The sequence below is a fragment of the Monodelphis domestica genome, chromosome 4, assembly GCF_027887165.1.
Source record: "Monodelphis domestica isolate mMonDom1 chromosome 4, mMonDom1.pri, whole genome shotgun sequence".
Classification (NCBI taxonomy): domain Eukaryota; kingdom Metazoa; phylum Chordata; class Mammalia; order Didelphimorphia; family Didelphidae; genus Monodelphis; species Monodelphis domestica.
This window is the reverse complement of record NC_077230.1, coordinates 43064184-43086018: the sequence shown is the minus strand read 5'-3', so window position 1 is coordinate 43086018 and position 21835 is coordinate 43064184. Positions and strand designations below refer to the sequence as shown.

The 21835-nt window shown below is 36.8% G+C and overlaps 1 protein-coding gene across 2 annotated transcripts in view; it reads right to left on the bottom strand.

The window, feature by feature from the left end:
* SMS (spermine synthase) overlaps positions 1-21835 on the bottom strand; it is a 65325-nt gene that overhangs the window by 19199 nt on the left and 24291 nt on the right. For both annotated transcript variants that reach the window (XM_007493425.3, XM_056793355.1), the window contains exons 2-8: positions 20824-20944; positions 15979-16072; positions 15303-15367; positions 12247-12422; positions 10284-10438; positions 9362-9451; positions 3187-3301 (exon numbers count right to left, since the gene is read on the bottom strand). In XM_007493425.3, the coding sequence (XP_007493487.1) occupies positions 3187-3301; positions 9362-9451; positions 10284-10438; positions 12247-12422; positions 15303-15367; positions 15979-16072; positions 20824-20944 (816 nt within the window). The remainder of the gene's footprint in view (positions 1-3186; positions 3302-9361; positions 9452-10283; positions 10439-12246; positions 12423-15302; positions 15368-15978; positions 16073-20823; positions 20945-21835) is intronic.

Below are 21835 nucleotides of genomic sequence, written 5' to 3'. Positions count from 1 at the left end.
CAACAGGGGTGACTTGCTCAGGGTCACATAGCTAGGGGAGTGTTTGAGGCCAGAATTGAACCCAGACCTCGAGTCTCGATGGCCCAGTTCTCAATCCACTGAGCCAACCAGCTAGCTGTCCAATCCCCTCCCCCCCTTCTGTTTTCTACAAACTCTTTCTTCCTGTCTCTCTCCCTCCCTCTCTCCTCTTCTCTCTCTGCCAAAAAGCGTCTAATGCTTGATAGATGCATGCCATTAGGAATATCCACTAAGTCCAAGAAAAGAAATGGGTAAAGTACTAAATTTGTGAGATTTTAGCTCATATGGTCATAGGTCCTATGAAACTTCAAATTTCAAGAGTCAGAAAGTGTCTACCCAATGTTTGACAGATGCATGCTATTACAAATATCCACTAAGTTCAAGAAAAAATAAAAAAGGACTAAATTGTGAGATTTTGACTCAATGTGAGTACCATATAAATTCAAATTGCAGGAGCCAGAAAGTGTCTCTAATGTTTGACAGATGTATACCATTACAAATATCTGCTAAGTCCAAGGAAAAAAGGACTAAAAAAGTAGAGTATTAAATTGATGAGATTTTAGCTCCTATTTGAGTGCTTCAAATTTCAAGAGCTAGAAAGGATGTATAAAATCAGCATGCAATCACATAATACACGTTATTTTCCAATGCTGCTCTTGAACACAACTAAGCGTCAGAAAGGTTGGGCTGAAAATCTCAAAGAAGACATTACTAAGCAATCCTTCTGTGGATCGATGATCTCACTGATGTGTTTGTATAGCCACCATGTCTTCCCGTGAGAAGATTAAGCCCCGACTTTCCCCAAGTCCTCTATAAACGCACATAAGACTTTTGCTACTATTAATACAGTATCTCTATGATTTGCGGTTTGGGTTTTATGAGATTATTCACTTACAAAAATAAATACTATGGAAATTTAAAAAATTTTTTTAAATTAGCCCCAAGGCAGTCCAGGATGGAGAAAGGCAGCCATGGAGCCATTGGAGAGGCTTCCATCCAAATGCTCATCAGTACATGGGCACGCGATGCTGAGGTCACTGTGTGACTTCACTTCTCTCTGAGGAAGTGCTCTACCATCCTAAGGTTGGATGAAATTGATCTGGATCATCCTAAGATTTGGATTTGGAATAACAGGCCCTGGATTTTAAAATTCCAGCTCTGGAGACAGATTGGCAATTCAGTGGGTTGAGACAAGTCCAGAGACAGGATCCTAGGGTTAAATCTGGCCTTCCTGGCTAGCAGTGTGATCCTGAGCAAGTCACTTAACCCTCATTGCCTAGCCCTTATGGCTCTTCTGCCTTAGAACCAATGCACAGTATTGAGATTCTGAGACAGAAGGTATGGGTTTAAAGAAAAAAAAATCCAGCTCTACTAGGATACTGTCATGACCCTCTGGGTGTTACTGTCTTCATCTGTGTTTGGATCCTCCCAGCCACTCTAAATTCTCTAAGCTCCAAACAACTGAAGAAACCTTTATAAAATAATAAACCTTTATAAGAAATTCTTCTGTTTGGATTCTCCCTGTACTATCTTCTATGACACCTTTAGTGATGTTGATCTCCCAGATTTATACTTTGATGTTAACTTTCAGGGAATCACTGAATAAAGCTACTTAATAATAGTGTAGGTTTATATAAACATAGACATATAGTTAAAAAAAAAAACAAAAGAAACATCACCCAAAGATACTTTATCTAGAATACGCAGGCCAGCATAAAATTCTATCAAAGATTCCTGTAAGTTGTTAGAGCAAAATCAAAACAAAATTTGAATATTTAGTATTACTAGAAGAGTTCTCTATGCCTAAATAGAGAATGAATTTCAGCAAATATGGGTCAAATACCAAGTAATGAATAGAATCAGCAAATAACTCTAGTTGGTTAACATGACCAAAATAACTTGATTTCATTATTCTATCCAAAGATGGTCAGATATATGAAAATGACTAAGTGTTACAACAGAGTTCATTTTGTAAAAGAATTAGCAAAATTAAAACTGTCATGAGACAACACATTTATCTCCTAGATTGCTTAACTTTTAAGAATTCATCTAATAAGCCCATTTTAATTAAACTAATACTTTTATTTCAGCCAAGAGTAATCTCTAACTAAAAATATTAAATCACAGAATAGAAAAAGGAACATTAGGGGGCAGCTGGGTAGCTCAGTGGATTGAGAGCCAGGCCCAGAGATGGGAGGCCTGGGTTCAAATGGCCTCAGATACTTCCTAGCTGTGTGACCCTGGAAAAGTCATGTGGAAAGATTGGATTTATCTACCTCCAGATTGTAACAATGAAGATACTTAGCTCTTCCTTTATTGGGAAGATTGAATTGTAATCCACAACCTATTTAGATTTTAATCTACAAAAAGATGGTAACTCAGTATTTTAAGTAGATCTACTCATTTTAACTACAAAAGGTGAACTAACCAAAAAAGGTGTTAAGTAACCCAAAAAGATATAATCTAACCAAAGAAGGTGTGAACTAAAGAGTGCTGCGATTGGTAAATATGAAATTTAGGGGAGGTGACACAAGAGAAAAAGATCTTTAAAAAGAGGATCACAGGCCAGAAAAAGATATATTCAATTCAAGATTCAAGTTGGATGGAGGATTCTCTGACTCCTGATTCGAGTTGGACTGGAGGAACTGGGCCCCTGGAGGAACCGTGCAGGAGACCTCAGACTGCTTTTCCATTTTAGACCATCACTGTTGGTGAGTGAAAGGCTGACTTAGTGACCCTACCTTTCTCAGAGGTCTAAACCTCCAAGAAAAGACCCATATTGAGACTTTTTTCCTCTGGCTGGGGCTTAGAAATTCTAACTGATATCAAAAGAAGCCAGAGATATCCGTGTCTATTATCTCCATATCTCTCTCTCTCTCTCTCTCACCCCTCCCCCTTTTCTCTCTTCCTTAATATCTTCTCTCTATTGTAAATAAACTACCATCACTTCCATTTACTTTAGTAATTCATTTTGGGATTTAGAAATCAAATCCCTGGTGACCACCTATATAAATATTCAGAGTCCAACCACTTTAATTTTTTTTTATTTTTTAATTTAATTTTAATTTTAAATTTAATTTATTTTAATTTAATTTTAATTTTAAGTCACTTAACCCTCATTGTCTAGCTGGGAGCGGAGGGGAGGAGAGGAGAAAAATCAGAATTCACCTTCTTCTGGAGATGTGGAGATTGGAACAGCTGTCAGATCATTAATCACATAATCAAACATTCTCCCTTCTTTGGCATACCTCTTCAGTACTGGAATACAGTCTTCTATTAGAACCTTTAGAAGATAACAAAAACAAAAAACAAAAATCACAATTGGTGAGTAAACACTTCTGTAATGCCATAATGTTGAATACAAACCAGATGTGACAGCATAACAGTAAACCAAGAGTAATATGCAAGACTAGCAATGTAGTATGGTAAAAAGAAAACTAGGGACATTAGGAGACTAGTAGTAGCTAGATTTTCCTAGCTCTACAAATATGGACAAAAGACGATTGCCTAAGAACCAGCTGAGCTTCATCCTCTTGGCTACAAAGTAAATTAATCCATGAAGACAGTTTAAAAAAAAAAAAAGGATTGTGACCTATATTGTCACAGGAAACTATCCACACCAACAAAATCACATATTCCTGAGGCACTCAAGTAACCTTGGATGAGTCACTTTATTCCACCAAGTCCAAGTTTCCTTATCTGTAAAATGGGAATAGACATGTTAATTTACTCACTGCAATTGGTAAGAGCTAAATATCAAGCCCATCATCCAATATTCAAGAATATAGGCTCTTAATTTAAATTAGGGATCTTTCATTTTATTATTTATTATTAATTTTATTAGTTAAAATAGGGAAAAGTGAAAACTATTTTCTATCAAATATTTACTTATTTGGCTTCCAGTATTTTTTTTAAACCGCTCTTTTCTATCACACTAACTTGAGACACTGACTTTCTTGGGCTTGTATGCTAATGGCATCAATCTCAGAACAGGAACAGATTACTAGCCCATATATAAGGATCCCTGTACATTTGCCAGATATTTGTCCAATTCACAACAAAATAACTGAGGCAGAGCTTCAAGACAATATCTAGTAGATGGTCCTGGGCCCCTCCAAGAAGTAGGATCCAAAACCTTCCACACAGTAAGAGACCCCTTTCTTCTCCAGAGAACAGCTTTTATTCCCTTCAAGGCTGTCTCAGTGAGGGATGTCGCCAGCGGACTCCAAACCCTTTGTACGCCTCCCGGTCACTCTGCTATCAAACAGGAGGTAACTATACAGCTCATCTACCTCACTCCATTTTTGTGCCATCTTTTCTGTTGTTGCTGCTGTTTGCTATTCAGTTGTTCTGATTGTGTTTTACTCTTAGTGACCCCATTTAAAGTTTTCTGGGCAAAGACACTAGAGTGGTTTGCCATTTCTTTCTCCAGTTCATTTAACAGATGAGGAAACTGAGGCAAGCAGGGTAAAGTGATTTGCCCAGGGGAACTAGGGAAGAGACTTCCTGACTGCAGCTATCCCATCTTTTTCTCTACTATTCCCCAAATATCACTTATTACATATTATATTCTTTAACACAAATTTATTTAACCTACTATTTAGAGAACATCGTTCTCTATCTTTATACAGCCTCAGCATTTTACCTAATTCTGTAATTTACTTTTCAAATAGAAGTTGATTTTTGAAGTAATAAAAGATTCGTTTTTTCTACCTAATCAAAACCATTATGCAAAAACAACAGTTTGAATAGCTAATTTTGCCCAAAAAATAGCTCACTGTCTGAAGGGGGCATAAATCTTAACAACTGAGTCAAATAAATTCCCACACTGATCACTTCCAAAAAATGACTGTCTCAATCTGTATTTTTAATTTCTCTGTTAAGAGGTGGGGTGTAGGTTTCATTCACTGTTCATTCTTTTTGTTTCTCATTCTCTTTCAATTTATACTGCTGAATCAATTCTACAGTATCAAGTCTCTACCATTCTCCCATCTTTTCTCCCATCCCAGACCCCTACAACCGCCAACACCTCCCTTTTCAATGTTGTCTTTCCTCCTAAAAATATAAGCTCCTTAGGGGCAGCTGGGTGGCTCAGTGGATTGAGTGCCAGGCCTAGAGACATGGGTTCAAATTTGGCTTCAGACACTTCCAAGTTGTGACCCTGGGCAAATCACTTAACCTCCACTGCCTAGCCTTTACCACTCTTCTGTCTTGGAACCAACACACAGTATGGATACTGAGGTAGAAGGCAAGAGTTTTAACTTAAAAAAAAAAAGAATATAAGCAATGGCAAGAATGGCTTCCTGCTTATATTTCTATCCCCAATTCTTAACATAATGCCTGGCATAAAATAAGCACTTGATGCACATTTGTTGATTATCCTCACAAAAGAAAACCTTAATCAGAGAAATTTGCTGCAAATATTTTTAACCAGTGTATTGCTCCCTTTCAAAGTTTAGCTACATTATTTCTGCAAAAACTATGTATTCCAAATTTATTTTGTGAACTGCTATCCTTTGATCACGAACTCTTCCTCTACCCTAACTACAAAGGACTTTTCTTCTCATTTCTCTAATTTGTTCACAAAGTTAAACTTCATATCTAAGTTATGTAGTCATTTGAAGCTTATCTTGGTATAGAGATATAAAGCACTTATTAAGCATCTATTATATGCACACATTCTCTCTCCCTCCTCTCTCCTTCTTCCTCACCCTCTTTCTCTCTCAGGCCCTGCTCTCTCAAAACTCTCAGTTAACATGGGAGAAGACAACCATATAAACAACTCCATCTAAACAATTTATATACAGGATAAATTGGAGTTAATAAAGAGAAAGTACTGGGAAAGGCTTCTTGCAAAAGGCAAGACTTTAGCTCAGGCGTAATATTGTATATTAAAGAATGTAAACACTGAATCCTTCTTTAGTCGCTTATTACTACTTCTTGCTGGTATTCTTTTCTCAGAATTCTTGGGTACTTCAAACTTCTTCTAAGTGTTTCTTTTTCACCAAAGTCCTCTATTTATTAAAGATACATTTTTTGCCCTATATATAGGCTTACATTAAGCCTGTATCACATTCCCCTTGGAATATCATATTCTAAGCTCTTGCCATCTTTAGTTATGGCTAGATCTTAAGTGACCCTGACCGTGACTTTTGGTATTTTTCATTCTTTATTTTCTGGCTGCTTGCAGTAGTTGCAGTATTTTCTCTTTGACAATGAGGTCAATGATTGTTGCTGGAATGTTACTATGACTTTTGCAGGGATTTCTTTCAGGAAGTGATTAACAGATTCTATTTTCACTTTGCTCTCTTGTTCCAAGATATCTGAGCAGTTTATTTTTATGATTTTTTACAGATTGTCTAAACTTCTTTATATTTTTCACACACTCCAGAGTCTTAAATTATTTCTTCTTTATTTTCCAAGACAGAAGTTTTTGATGAGATGTCTTATATTTTCCATCTTTTTGGCTCTTAATGTTTCTTCGTCTCACAATATCATTTCTATTTGACCCTAACTTTCAATAAGTCTGCTGCTTAAATAAAATTTTATACCTTGTGATAAACTTTTTTCCCCCCTAAGTTTTTATAAACTTCATTGGGTTTTTTCCCCCCCACAATTCATTTTTCTTCTAAGTGCTCTCATTTCACTTGTTAAAACTATTTTAAGTTCTTCTTTCATTTCTTCTAGGAATTCTAGTTGAACTTTTGTGCAAGCTATTGTTTATCTTTGGGGCTTTGTGGGTAGATATTTGAAGAGCTCTGTCACTATAATAATTCTTCCACACTTATTTCCTAATTTTGGAATTCCCACTAAGGCTAGGCTCTACCTACTTCTGAAATGAACATTTGGCTATGGTTAATCTTGTTTTATGTTTTCTTGGCTCCAACCAAAGATCTAAGGGACAGCCCCCTTTTGGTGTGTCCAAAGTAGTCAGATCCAGAGTAAAATCTCATCACTGACTTCCAAGTCTAAGCTCTGCAAACTGTAGACTTGCCTTTAAATTTCTAAGCAATTAGGTGGCAGTTGGGTGGCTCAGTGGTTGAGCCAGGCCTAGAGACAGGAGGTCCTAGATTCAAATTTGACCTCAGACACTTCCCAGCTGTGTGACCCTGGGCAAGTCACTCAACCCCCATTGCCTAGCCCTTACTGCTCTTTTGCCTTAGAACTAGTTCACAGTATTGATTCTGAGAGTAAATATATAAATATAAATATATAAGTAAATATAAATAAAACTGTGCCAAGCAATTAAACTGTGGGCATGTTCCTGTTTGGAGTCCTAGTACACTGTGGTTGAACTCATCATCATGATCTAGCTGCTAGCTGTTCAAAGGCTGCCCTTTGGTCTGAGGTGGTGCTGGTGTTTTTATGTCACTGAGTCATATCTAACTCTTAATGACCCCATGTGGGATTTCCTTGGCAAAAGATACTTAAGTGACTTGCTATTCTTTTTTCTGGCTCATTTTACAGATGGGGAAACAGAGGCAAACAGGGTTAAGTAACTTGCCCAGGGTCACACAGCTAAATGTTTGAGGGCAGATTTGAACTCAGGAAGAGGAGACTTCCTGACTCCAGGTGCAGAGCTTTATCTCCACTCTGCCCTCTAGCCAGTTGGTCTAAGGTACCTACCCTGGGTTGCATAGTAATTACTCGAAACTCACAAGGATGCAGTCACACTTCAGATGCTCAGTTCTGCTCTTCAGTGTCAGGCTCTGATTGCTCCTAGTCCTGTACTATCACTTTGAGGCCAAAACCACATTTGGGTATAGGACCAATCTGGTCATGTCCCCTAGATAGCTTTAGGTCCTTGCTTTTCAGTCCCTAATCTGGAAGGCTAGAAGACCCAGGCTCCAGGGAACCAATGTTGTCTCCCTATGTGGACCTGGGCTGAGAAAATGGCTCTCTGGGATTTTCCTGATCAACCCTTGGCCTCATGTAATTTTGAAGTCTTTCAGGAGCCATTGTGAAGGGGAGTTGGAACGTAATGCCTCCTCCCATTTCACTAATTTGGCCATTTTCTATTTTTCCTTTCTTAAAAGGCCTGTCAGCAATGACTAGATACCACTATCAGCACATCTCAGTCCCCCTTGAACAGACCTCAACAATTCTGACTCAAACTCACAAAAAGCAAAATTTAAAAATCTGACATTGCCTTCAAATTTATATCCATTTTCTATCTTTGTGTCAAACTCCTTTCTTTTATACCCTACTCTAAGAGATGGAAAAGAAAAAAAAACCTGCAATCCATGTTAAGTTGTTTTTTTTTTTGACAGTTAAGGGCTTGTCATTATCAAAATATACAGGAATTCCAATATAACATAAGTTAAACAAAGTCCTTGTCCCCTAGGAAATATGATCAATATATGCCTAGTAAGTGATCCAATGCTTATGATGTGGTTATGTGTATTAAATTTTATACCTCATCCAGCATCTGGCACAGAACTCTGTACTATAAAAAAAGAATCTCAATATTTATTATGACAGAACTTTCCCTATGATATGCATATAATAACATGGTTTTTTTCCTTAACCACTCTGTATTTAAATCTTGTGGGTAATCACCTTGAAAATTAAGTTCAGAGTTGATTCATTCCATTTAACAGTTATTTGTTATTAGTATTTTAATAGGTATTAGGGAAAGATAAAAAGGAAATTTGGATATATCCCCAGGTCTTCAGGAGTTTATTATCTAATGGGGGGAAGAAATATAATCATCTCTATCATACAAAACAGAATATAAACAGAAAAGGAAAGGAAATAGTTACAGTCTAAAGAATACTTTCATATTGTTTTATAAGTTCAATATACCTATATATTATATATTATTCACTTTCTCCCATACCAGCTACTATGTCAGTCCTCTCAAATTATATTGGACAATATTTTTCCCCACTGCTTAATCAGAGTGCTGAGTACATAGTAGGCATTTAATAAATATGTTCATTGATAGCTATCCTTACAGTGCTTTATTCTCCCACTAGACAAGAATCATACAATGTCTAATTTAGTTTTACACCAATTCCAGTGCCTTAGCACTGTGCTGTGTATACAGTTGACACGAAAAATATCTGTTGCTGATCACTTGCTATCTCTGTTGCTTCCACCGCTTTTGAATTAATGACTTTTAGGATTTCTAAGTTACCAGAAAGTAGTGGTAGATCATTTTCCATTCATTGGGAACTTGTATAGTTTTCCTATGGTGTGTGTGCCTTATCTTACCAGTGATATAAACTACTTAATGGGCAGCTGTAAAACATCTACTGTCTTAGCAATAAATCATTATCAGATGCATAAACAACCTTAATGCTGCTTTAATGTTTAAGGTACACAACAACAAAAGGATTACCTGATAGCACTCTCCTTTAAGATTGTCTAAGACATCTCCACATGTTTTACGCATGTATTTCTTACACCCGTCAATCACCATTTGGTCAATGTTTGAAACTGGTTAAGGAGCATAAAAATTCTTCCCAGAATATTCAATTGCGTTAACTGACTTTTAAATAGTCAAACTTTTGAAAGAAAATGTTAGCAAGAATAGTTCTTATAAAACTGAAGTTTTTGTATCATAATTCTGTAAACAGTTCAAAAAATCTTATTTTCCTTTCCAGGAAAACATGATTATTTAGGAGGGGAGGAAAATTTAGCATTGAAGAGACAAAGCTTTCAAGGACACTTGAAAGAACAAAGATTTCTTCCTGTAAATTCCCTATGGGCTCAGGCAGGCCATTATAATGACTACAAGAGACAAAGAAGCATTATGCCAAAGACTGCTCTTGTTTGCAGCTCTTGGGTGGATTATTCTTGACAACATCAGACAACAGGAGATAGCTATCTTGTTGCTCACTGCTGTAACAACAATAACAAAAAAAGCCTAAAGGGATTAAGTGAAAATGTTGAGATACCTTCATTTATTCAAGGTTAGCTTTTAATGATTATTACCTTATCAGAGGTTCTTAAACTTGTGTCAGGGGCGCATATTCTTCAAATATTTAACAGTCTGGCAAAGCTTATGGACTTCTTCTCAAATTAATGTTTTTAAATGAATAAAATAATATATATATATACACACACACACACATATATATATATAATTACAAGGGGGAAAATTATACAAAAAATAAAGTTATCAAAATATTTCTTTTAAAGTTCAAAGGCCACAAGTTAAGAATATGTGCCTTAGAAAAAAAAGGAAAATGTAATACAGAGGCATATGGTAAGAAAAATAAAGACACTGTAATTTGACACTTTTTTTAAAAAAAGGATATCTCTACCATAGTGACCATCTTTGGTTTCAATTTGACTATTTCATATAATATACCCCCATCTCCACCGCCCAAAATCAGCACTTCTTTGTCAGTGTAATCTTCCTTCCCACTGCCCATTATGGCTTGTGTATACGCCAAATCACTCTCTGCCAAATCTAGGAATCAGAAAATATAAGCAAAAAGAGGATTAGATATTTTGACCTTATGGAAATTTATTCACAAGTTAATTGGTTAGAATTGATGTGTTTTATACAAATCTTAGAATTTACATATCATAAAAAGTAAAAAACAAAAACATTTAATCTACTGTAATCCCTTAAGAATTATTTTTACCTTTAAGAATAATTATTTTTCAAAATGCCAATATGTTCTGTGCATTGTCCAGAGAATAGTTTATCTCCCTACTACCTAGCACTGATGATTCAGATGCAATCAGTCAAGTAGCAGGGCAGAAACTGAATTATAACCATATTAGGAGCCAATTATATTAGCAGGTAAAAACAAATAATAAAAGCATTCATTAAGCACTATGTGCTAAGAAGTATGGATATAAATAGGAAAGCAAGGAGTTCACAATTAAATGGGAGGAAACAAGACAGAAAAGAATTCAGCTTCAAGTGAAATGGAAATGTCCTGTGATCATTAAAAAATCATATGGTAATGTAATATCTTTCAGGTCATCTTAATAAAACCATAGTGATTTCTACTGTTGAAAAATTTGAGCACCAAGGATTTTGGTGTCTTCTATATCAAAACCATTCATCTTGTCTATTGATTATTTCATATATTAAAAAAAAAAAAAAAAGAATATGCCCACTACCTAGTTAAAAAATATTAGAGGGGGCAGCTGGGTAGCTCAGTGGATTGAGAGCCAGGCCCAGAAAGGGGAAGTCCTAGGTTCAAATCTGGCCTCAGACACTTCTTAGCTGTGTGACCCTGGGCAAGTCACTTGACCCCCATTGCCTAGCCCTTACCACTCTTCTGCCTTGGAACCAATATACAGTATTGACTCCAGGATAGAAGGTAAGTGTTTAAAAAAATATATTAGAAACAAAACAAGTGCCCATATTTTGAGGAATGGCTGAACAAGTTGTGACACATGAGTACAATGGAATAGTACTATGATCAAAAGTAGTGTATCTGTAAAAGCATATTTTGCAAAATTTTAAAGCATGACATAAATGCTAGTTATTGTATTATTATGCCACAAAGAATAATGAGGAACTCAAAAAAAAAAAGAAGTCTTGTAGGAACAGATACAGAATAAATCAGATTTAGATAAAACTATGAAACAAGACAATTTAGATCAAATCCCATTAATATTGGATTCAAGATCATTGACACTGGAACCACACTAACTTCTTGGCAGAAATTTGGCAATGATACATTCTATACATTGCAGTCAACACATTGGTTGATTCATTTGTTTTTCCATTATAAGAGAAAAATAATATGCAGGACAGGCAGATTATTGGGAAATGAATTAAGCACAGAAATGAAAATACTTATTTAACATTTAAAAATTATCATCTTTATAGGAATATATGTATTAATACAGTGGAATTGCTTGTCAGCTCCAGGAGGGGGGAGGGCAGAGGGAAGGAGAAAACATGTAGCCATGGGAAAATATTTAATTTAATATTTCAATTAATTATGTAACATTTTAAAAATATGCATCAAGTACCATGATTTTGGGGAGGAGGAGAAGCTTGTGGATAAACAACATTCCTGTTCATCCAATAGCCTTGCATAACATTGAGGTGCTGGGAGGGGGGAAATGTAGTAATGGCAATTAAATAAAAGGTTTTTACTTTAAAATACTAAAATGTTTTAAATACATAGTGTCTTACGCAAGTTTATAGCCTCAATATTCTTAAAGCAAACTTGAATAAAGTTGTACTAAGTCCAAACCATGAAGGGACTTCATTTCAGCCAGACTTGATTGAGAAGGGGAAATACTTACTGACATCCCCACTGAGGATAAGGATATTTCCAAACTGCTTCGAATGCAGAATTTTAATGTTCTGATAAGGTGAATCTTCATCATATACAACTTCATCTATGTCATATTCCACCAGGCGTCCATCAGCTGTAGGCCAATACTTATCAATCTTGCCTCCTCGTACAAGAGCCGGCAATCTGAAGAAATGAATATAACCAAACTTTCTGTTTATAAATGTCACGTCCATTCCATTTTCCCTCTCTGCAACCAGGAAATATCCACTCACTCTAGACAGAGGCTTTTAAGAACTAAATCATGATTAGTCCAGGAGACAAACACACACACACACACACACACACACACACACACACACACACACACACACAATGAATTTGCAGGAGGAGTCTGAACAACAATACATGACAGAAGCTTTTATATATTTATTTTTCCTCCCATTTTTTTAGAATACTTTTCCATGTTCTCTCCTCTTCTTCTCTCCCCCAGCTTCTATTTATATAAAGATAAACTAATTCTGCCTTCTTTGTACAGAAATTATATTTTACATAGTGTTATCATATAAAAATCCATATACAGAGTCAAGATGGTGGTTTAAAGGCAGCAACAGTTCAAAACCTCAGCAAACCCTTCCTTACCAATCAAAAACACCTTTCGAGGGGACTGAAAACTAACAGGACAGAGCTAGGGGACCCTCCTCTCCTGGACCCAACATAAAAGGCATGCCCCCAAAAAAAGCCTGAATTCTAGAACACCCAGATTTAAGGGGAAGAAGGAAGGTCCCAGGACCCCTCCCCTGTCTATAGTGCCAAGCCTCCAACAATGGCTAGAATCTCTGGGCCTGCAAAGCTGTGCCAGGCTCAGGGATTAGAACACAGGTGGCATAAAGGCAGCTGGAGGAGAAACACAGAGCAGGCAGCCCCAATCTCAGGCTAGAAGCTCCATCTCCCCCCCTCCCTTTCCTGGAGGTTTTTGCCTCAGGGCACAGCCAGCTTTGCAGATCAACTCTGCCCTGGCTCAATCTCATCAATAGGACAGATAAGAAGCCTCCAGAGGACAGGGAAGCTCAAGCTCCAACAGGGCTCCTCCACAGACTGATCTGAGAGCCTCGCTAACTGAGCTCCAATGGCAAAGGCCGCAACAAAGTACAGGCAACAACTCTGACAACAGGGCAGGAAGCCCAGATCCTTTTCAGCTTCTGCTGTCAGTCAGGGAAGATCAGACCAACCTAATCAAACAGCAGAACAGAGAATAAGCCCCTTCAGGCCAGAACAGCCCAAACTCACAGATCCAGCACAAAATGAGATCCAAGCAATGAACAAAGAGCAAATGGAACAGAGGAAGATCAAAGAACACCAAGAAAACACACAGAAACTCCAGCAAACTGGACAGAGGCTTTGGAAGAACTCAATATACAATTCAAAAAATAGTTGAGAGACTGAAGACAACTGGGGAAAGAATTTAAAAAGCAAAACAAATCGTCTGGAAACAGAAAATAGTGTCTTGAAAGCCAAAATTAATCAGCTTGAAAATGAGGCAAAGATGATGAAAGATGAGGAAGATGACCAAAAAGCCAGGGATGAAATCCAGTCTTAAAAAACTAGAATAAAACAACTAGAAGCAAATGACTCCACAAGGCAGCAGGACACTATAAAACAAAATCAAAAGAATGAAAAAATTGAGGAAAACATGAAACACCTCATCCACAAAACAGAAGATTTAGAAAACAAGTACAGGAGAGACAACTTGAGAATCATTGGTCTATCAGAAGATCATGACAAAAGAAAAAGCCTGGACATTCTATGGGAAATTATCCAAGAAAATTGTCCCAAAATTCTAGAGCAAGAGGGAGACGTGAAGATTGAAAGACCCCACAGATCTGTACTTAATCCCAACTGACAACACCCAGGAATGTTATAGCCAAATTCAAGAACTACCAGGCCAAGGAAAAAATATTACAAGCTGCTAAGAGTCAGGTACCATGGAACTACAGTTAGGATCACAGGATTTGGCTGCAACTACACTGAAGGACTAAAAGGCATGGAATATGATTATTTCAGAAAGCAAGGGAACTAGGTCTATAACCAAGAAATAACTAGCCAGCAAAACTGACTATATTCTTTCAGGGGAAAGTATGGTCATTTAATAAAATAGAAGACTTCCAAGCATTTGTAAAGAAAAGACCGGAACCTAAACAGAAAACTTGATGCCCAAATACATAACTCAAAAGAATCACCAAAGGTAATTAAGAAAGGGAAAAAACAAAAAAAACCCTTTTTTAAGGGACCCAATAAGTTAAAATATGTATCCCTACAAGAAAAAAGGATAGGGGGAAGCTGGGTGGCTAAGTGGATTGAGAGTCAGGCCTAGAGATAGGAGATCCCAAGTTCAAATCTAGCCCCAGACACTTCCTAGCTGTGTGACCCTGGTCAAGTCACTTGACCCCCATTGCCTAGCCCTTACCACTCTTCCGCTTTGGAGCCAATACACAGTATTGACTCTAAAATGAAGGGAAGGGAAAAAAGGGGAAAGAGGAAAGGGGAAGATAGAGGGGATATTGGTAACTTTTCCTGAACCTCAAGATGTCTGTTCAAGAGTTGTATTTGTTGCCTTAATAACCAAATTGTCTAGGACATAGAAAATATGTCATCCCCATTTCCCCACATACACTTTAGAACAAAAGCCTCTTATACTGAGGTTTACATTTACCCCATGTAAACTCCAAGAGAGCAGGGGCTGCACTTTTGCCTCATTTTTTTCTATTTTACATTACTTAGCACATTGCCTGGCACATAAAAGAACTTTAATCAATGTTATTTGACTCAGAATTCCATAAACTCCTCTAATATAATTAACCACCCAGAAGGAAGGTCATGTTTGAAAACAGAACCCTAAAATTTGGCTCCTATTAGAACTGGAGACCTCATTTGATCTACTTACTCTCTGGCCTTCCTAAGCAATCTGGTTCCTTTCTATGTCTTAGATCATGGTTAAGCAAGAACACCGGTCATTAGAAAAACAAAAAAGTATATAAAACATTCAAATACAGACCAAAGACTCACCGTTTTAACCTTCCAATATTGCCCTGACATAGTTCTTTCATTCTTTCTTCTAGTTTGTTTAGTAGCTACAAAAAAAAAAAGAATTTTATACAAACAAAACAGCTCTGATATGTGTAACAACTTGTAATAAGCTGTCAGATCAGAATGGTCTTTATTTCCATGGAATCACAACATTAGTGGAGTTTATGTTAGAGATCCAGATCCCACCCCACCCAAAAAGAAAAAAAGAAAAAAAATCATAGTCCAATACTCTGGGACTTATCTAATGTTAAAGATTCATTTATAAAAAATGTCTCTAACCATTTTCTAATGGTTAGACTGACACAATTTAATCACCTCCCTAAAATACAAATTTAACTTAAAGTATCTCTAGTCAGTGTTTAAAGAGGGAAAGGAAGATTAAAGGAGAAAAAAATTTAGGTTTTCAACTTTCTTTCTGTGCACTCAAAAGCCAAGGACCAGAAAACGATACTCATGAAGGCAGAGAATTTTTAAGAAAAAAAAATTGCGTGTCTTACAAGTCTCTGGCCATCATTAGTGGAAAATAATTTGGGTAGCTTACCAAAAAACTGGAACTGGAAAATCAAGACACAAAAAGATAGGCAAAAAAACCAGCAGGCATAGTTAGTACCAGTTACATTTAACACCATCCAGATAAAAAGCAAGAAATACCTACATTGTCAATTTCTTCTTTTCCTTTCAAATCATTGTTGTAACTCTGTACATCCATCAACACCAATCCATGTGGGTAAATTCTCAGACTGGCAAAACTGAAATAAATAAATGGATGAATATATAAGCAAATGAAATATGTTTTAATATTTGATACTCAAGTATAGTAGAATGGGGGAAATGTTCTAAAATTCCTGTAAAAGAGGCTTTCAGTTTTTTAAAACTTTTCATATTCAAAATACTATACCATAAAATTGAACGTTCTCTTAGTCAATTCCTTTGTCTGAGAAAGAAATCTACTTTCAATTTCTTCTGAAGGATCGCTGTGTGTCAGGTAGGGCTCTTGCCTAGAGAATTTATTCATGTCTTAGGTGTGACAAGCAAGATTATCATTTTTGGTAAGTATAGTCTGCTCAGATACTTAAATTATAAGGCTAGATTTTTATAAAGGAACTCATTTTCACCCTCAAACCAAAACTGTGATTGCAAAACATCATATTCCTCAGACCCCTAAATTAATCAGCTCATTATGAAGGGGTCTAAGTCTAAGGTACACAGCCAGGTAAAAGTGATTTTAGATAGACGGATGGATAGGTGGATAGATATTTTAGTGCCACTGGACCCAGGCTTCCAACGCCAAGAGAGTGGGACTGTCTCTGTGCATCGACTTTTCCACTTAAATCTCCTTCACGCACAAGTGTCTTTGTGCACACTCATCTATACACCATAGATGAAAACACACAAAGACAATTATCATCCTCGATTACCGAGAGACTACTACTACCAATTCCTGCTAGAAGGCCAATAGAAAAAAACCTCAAGGAAAACTATAATGGACAAACATTTAAAAGTTCTTAAATTCACCACATTTCCCATAAGAAACTTATTGAAGGAAAAGTCATGAAGTGGTGATTTAGTAGTCAGATATTTGGAGGCATAACTAAGGCCTCTTTATCACAAGGAGTAAGTAATAGGAAAACAAAAAGCCGTTGTGATTTAAAATTTACACGACTGTTTTCTGACTGGCAAAGTAGAATATTTATTCTGATTTGTACAAAATATATGCATACACAAAAGGGTTCTTAACAATATAAATGGTCAGAACAACCTACCACAAAAGAGAACACTACAAGACTTTTAGGAAATGTTGCCCCAAGATGGGGAGACCATGGGCAGGGCAGACTGTTAGACCCAGTTTTGTGTTTTTGTATTTGGCTGAACTAATTTGTTTTCCTTCTTTATTCTCTGTTAAAAGGGATGATTCATTGGGTCGTGTTGTAATATGATATTTGGGGCAAGAGGGAGAAGGGTTCTTTATTTCTAATGTTATAAATCCCTCAATTTATTCCCAGATTTCTTCCAACACTATTCCATTATTCATCTTTTACGCATCTTCAATTTCTTCTTCCTGACTACATATTAGTTGTGAATTAATTGTAGAAACATCAAGACAAGGCTTTTGTGGAGAAAAATCAAGAGAAGCTTCCTAGAAGGTGTAGTATTTGAGCTGAGCTTTAAAGGATATAGAAATTCAACCAGGAAAAGAGGGAAGATATTTTAGACACAACCTTAGCAAAGGGAAAAAGAAACAAAGTAAGGTTCTGTTTGCCAAGGACAAAGAATTGGCTAGTGTGTGTATAGAGGGCAGTGATATGATAAGGTTGGAATGGGAGGCTTGAGCCAGGCTATGGAAAAGCCTTGACTGCCAAGCAAGGGAGACAGAATTTTACTCAGGAGACAATAAGATTTTAAAGATCATAGATTTAGGAAGGGAAAGAGACCTTCAAGGAGAAACTGAGTCCCTGAAACAAATGACTTGCGCCCCCCCCCCCAAAAAAAAAACCACACAGCTAAGTAAAAACAAGAGGCCAAATCTCAGGAATTACTAGAAAGATATTTGGAACAATTCCTCAACAAAATAAAACTGGTAAAAGCTTGAAGATTAAATGAGGAAGAGAAAGGAAATAGAACTGTCACTGCATTATAACATTTCAGAGAGGAAGAAATCAAGGCCTGCATTAAGGTGCTAATAACTGGTAACAGACAAAAGAAATAGAAATCAAAACAAAAAATTTAAGAATAGAATCTGCAGGAATACAGATTATTTTACATAAGTAATGTTTTAAACCTTAAAGCATATTATGTGACAGCTAATAAGATAATATGGACTGGGGGTTTAAAAGGCCCTTCGATTTCAAGATTTCTCAAAGTATTCCTTAACTGAAAGTGAGAAGAATTATAACAAAATAACAGTAAAATCCTAGTCAGCTCACTGGATAGAATGTTTGGCCTGGAATTCCAGGAAGACTGATCTTCCTAAATTCAAATCTGTCGGCAGATACTTACTAGCTTTGTGACCTTGTTGGGCAAGTTACTTAACACTGTTTGCCTTAGTCTCCTCAACTTAAAATGAACTAGACAAAACTACTTTGCCCAAAAAAATCCTTAATGGGGTCAGAAAGAGTTGAGCAGAACTAAAAAATGTCTGAACAAAAATAATGAATATAGCACTTTGTACAACATTTTACACATTATCTGATTATATTCCTCATAATATCCTACTGATTTGAGGGCTATTATCCCCAATTTACAGATGAAGAAATATGAGGCAGAGACATAAAAGGACTTTTCTGAAGTCACACAACTTGTATCTAAGGCAGGATTTGATAGTCTGAAGAGATTGTCTTCTAACTGGGGAGAGTCTTCTGAGGGAGCTTTCCTGGAGACTGCAGCTTGGATTGTGGGCTTGGAGATCAGCTTCAACTTAAGACTAACTCTGTTCGGTGAGTGAAAGGCTGACTCCTTTCCTAGTTTCCTAAGAGACTAGCTTCCATCTTGGAGGAGGGTTACTCTCCACCAGCCTTCCTGGTTTGAGAGCTAATTAATCTCTGCCTGGATTAAGAAGACCTGGAACAAAACATTTAGGTTGATAGGATAGATAACTTCTCTATCCCCCTCACATTTCTTTTCTTTATTGTTTCCGCTCTATTTATAAATACTTGTAAATAAACTTCTGACTCGAGATATAAGTATTGGCAACCACATAATTTTATAAAATTATTGTCCAACCATTAATTTTCATCTTTACATTTCTGGCCACTTTTAAATACAGTTTCTGATGTATGTAATATGCCTGAAAGATCCAACTAATTGAGATCCTGTGTGAATAGTTTTATTATTGATAAAGATAGTGAAGTGAGAAGGAATAATTTTTAGAGGAAGAGGTTTCAGACACAGCAATTAGAGATGTGCAATTAGGATATGTAGCTAATGTCCTAAATGTTCAGGTCAGAGCTTGGAAAAGGAAGACTAGGGCTGGAGATGGGACATTCTGTCACCTACACTATATGTGGGTGGTAAATGAAAGTGGACAGTGGTGGGTGATAGAACTGTAGCAAAAGGGACCCAACAAATAACAGGGAAAGAAATGTTTTCCAAGTCAAATGACAATCTTGACCCAGTTTCGCTATTTATGTGTGCTATCACGAATAGCATTTAAAGTTTTCTTTATACTGGAGAAATCATTTAACAACCAAAATTAAAAAAAAAAATCTAGAGATGTCTGTATGTCCCTGATAGAATGTCTCTGAAACCAAGTACCTATCAGAAGAGGCTGTCATCTAGATATCTGTGTCCAACAATGACAGTAAAGAGCCCTGGAATTCAGTGGCCTAGCTGGGTGACCCTGGACAAGTAATTTATAAGAGCCTCAATTTCTTTGTAAAATCAGAATGATAGTTGTAGGAACAACTTTACAGGGTTGCAACGGGGCTCTAATGATTTTTATATAAGGAATTTCTTAAGCCTGATGTGCCAGCTAATATTAGTAAGGTCAAGCATGATAAAGACTGAAAAAAAAAAGCCATTTGATTTTAGGATTGGTGAAACTATTCCTTCAAAAGTCACCAATGATATGAAAGATTAGGTATTTGGAGAAGGCCTAGCATGCAACAGTAGGGGCTAAATACAGGAATAGGAGAATAGAACCAGACTATAACAGGCTGAGGAGAAAGTTGTCTTCATTTCCTTACCTTTTTCCAAAACTTTTTTTTTTATTTTTAAATTTTAGTAAATTTCCACATAAGTTTTCCAAAGTTATGATTCAGTCTCCTTCTCTTCTTCCCTCCCCCACTACCAAAGGTGACAAGCAATTCAATCTATATTTTCCCTATCTAATGCTACAAATAGGACAGCAATGTAGCAGTGATGGCAAATCTATATCACAGGTGCCAAAGACAGCAGGCAGAGTGCTTTCTGTAGGCACTTGGCCACCTTCCCTCCATACCCTACTCTCCCCAGTTTGTTACTAGAAAGGCAGAGCTGCTCCCCTCCCCCTCTCCATTATGCCTGATGATATTTTTTCACATCCCCACCCTTCTGCCCAGGAGCCAATGAGAGTACACAGGGGGTAAGGTGGGTGGCTCACAGGTGGCAGAGCTGGAGGGGAACAGTTATCAGACCACTCCTACTCTATATATTCCCTGAGAATATTCCTTACTCCACCCATCCCTCCCCCCAGCAGCCCAATGGGAGTGCTTTCTCCCTCCCCTATAGAAACTGAAAACCCCTATAACTGAAAAATTAAAAAAGTTTTTTAATAATCCTGATTTCTGGGTTATGTTTTGCATGATAATACATGTATAACCCAGCTCCAGGAAAGGGGAGGAAAGGGAAGGAGATAATTTGGAACATATAACTGTAGAAAACTTATATAGAAATGTATTATGTCTAATTGGCAAAAATAAAGTATCTTTATAAATAAAAAAGAATCCTATGTTCTGCTAGGTTATAAAAATCCTTTTTAATATTTAGGTTAAAAATAAAAATCATTTTTAAAGCCTGCCCTTACCTGCCATTTTTATTAATGTAGGTTGCTAAATATCCATGATCTTCCCAAGTGTGAATTGTTTCTGTCATTGCCTGCTCTTCAAAAACAGACTGTAGACCTTTAAGAATGGCATCTCCATCAGCTATAGGGGGAAAAAAGAGGGATATGGTTAGAGAAAAGACAGAATAAAAAGGTCATAGTCAACAAGAAATCAATGCTTGATTGATAACCCACATGAATCTACTTTATCACATTTTTCAAAATTCTACCAAATGAACTTGAGGTGATATTAAGATATTGAGTATAGAGAAGGAAATGCAAAGTGACCTGAAATGTACCTATAAGGCTAGAATTATATTCCTCAGGAATACAGAAGACACAGTGTGAAACTTCTTAAGTTATCAGTCTTTAATACTCTTCCTCAGTGAAAAGCATTGGGGGGGAGGGGGGGGAAGAAGCTCAAAAATTAACGTCTGTGTCCCTCAATTGGGTTTTCTTGGTAATTAGGTATCATCACAACTAAGAGTGGGAAAATTTTTTTGAAAACAAAAGCAATACAAGGTTCTAGAGAAGGAACAGAAAAGAAAGGCTTCCTCTTTCCTCCTAGCAGTGGGCCCTAAATAGCCTGACACCCCACTAGCTTTAAACCTATGCAAACATTTTCCAGGAAAGGCAAAATGATATCTTTTTTCCCAAAAATATTAGTAAAATAATTTAATAAGAAACTTAACCAGGGGCAGCTGGGTAGCTCAGTGGATTGAAAGTCAGGCCTAGAGACAGGAGGTCCTAGGTTCAAATCTGGCCTCAGACACTTCCTAGCTGTGTGACCCTGAGCAAGTCACTTGACCCCCATTGCCTAGCCCTTACCACTCTTCTGCCTTAGAGCCAATACACAGTATTGGCTCCAAAATGGAAGGTAAGGGTTTAAAAAAAAAAAGAAACTTAACTAAAAACCAAAATGTGACAAAAAGAAATTAATTGTCGTGTTCTCCCACTATGTATATATATGCCAACATTTGAATGCAAGAGAACA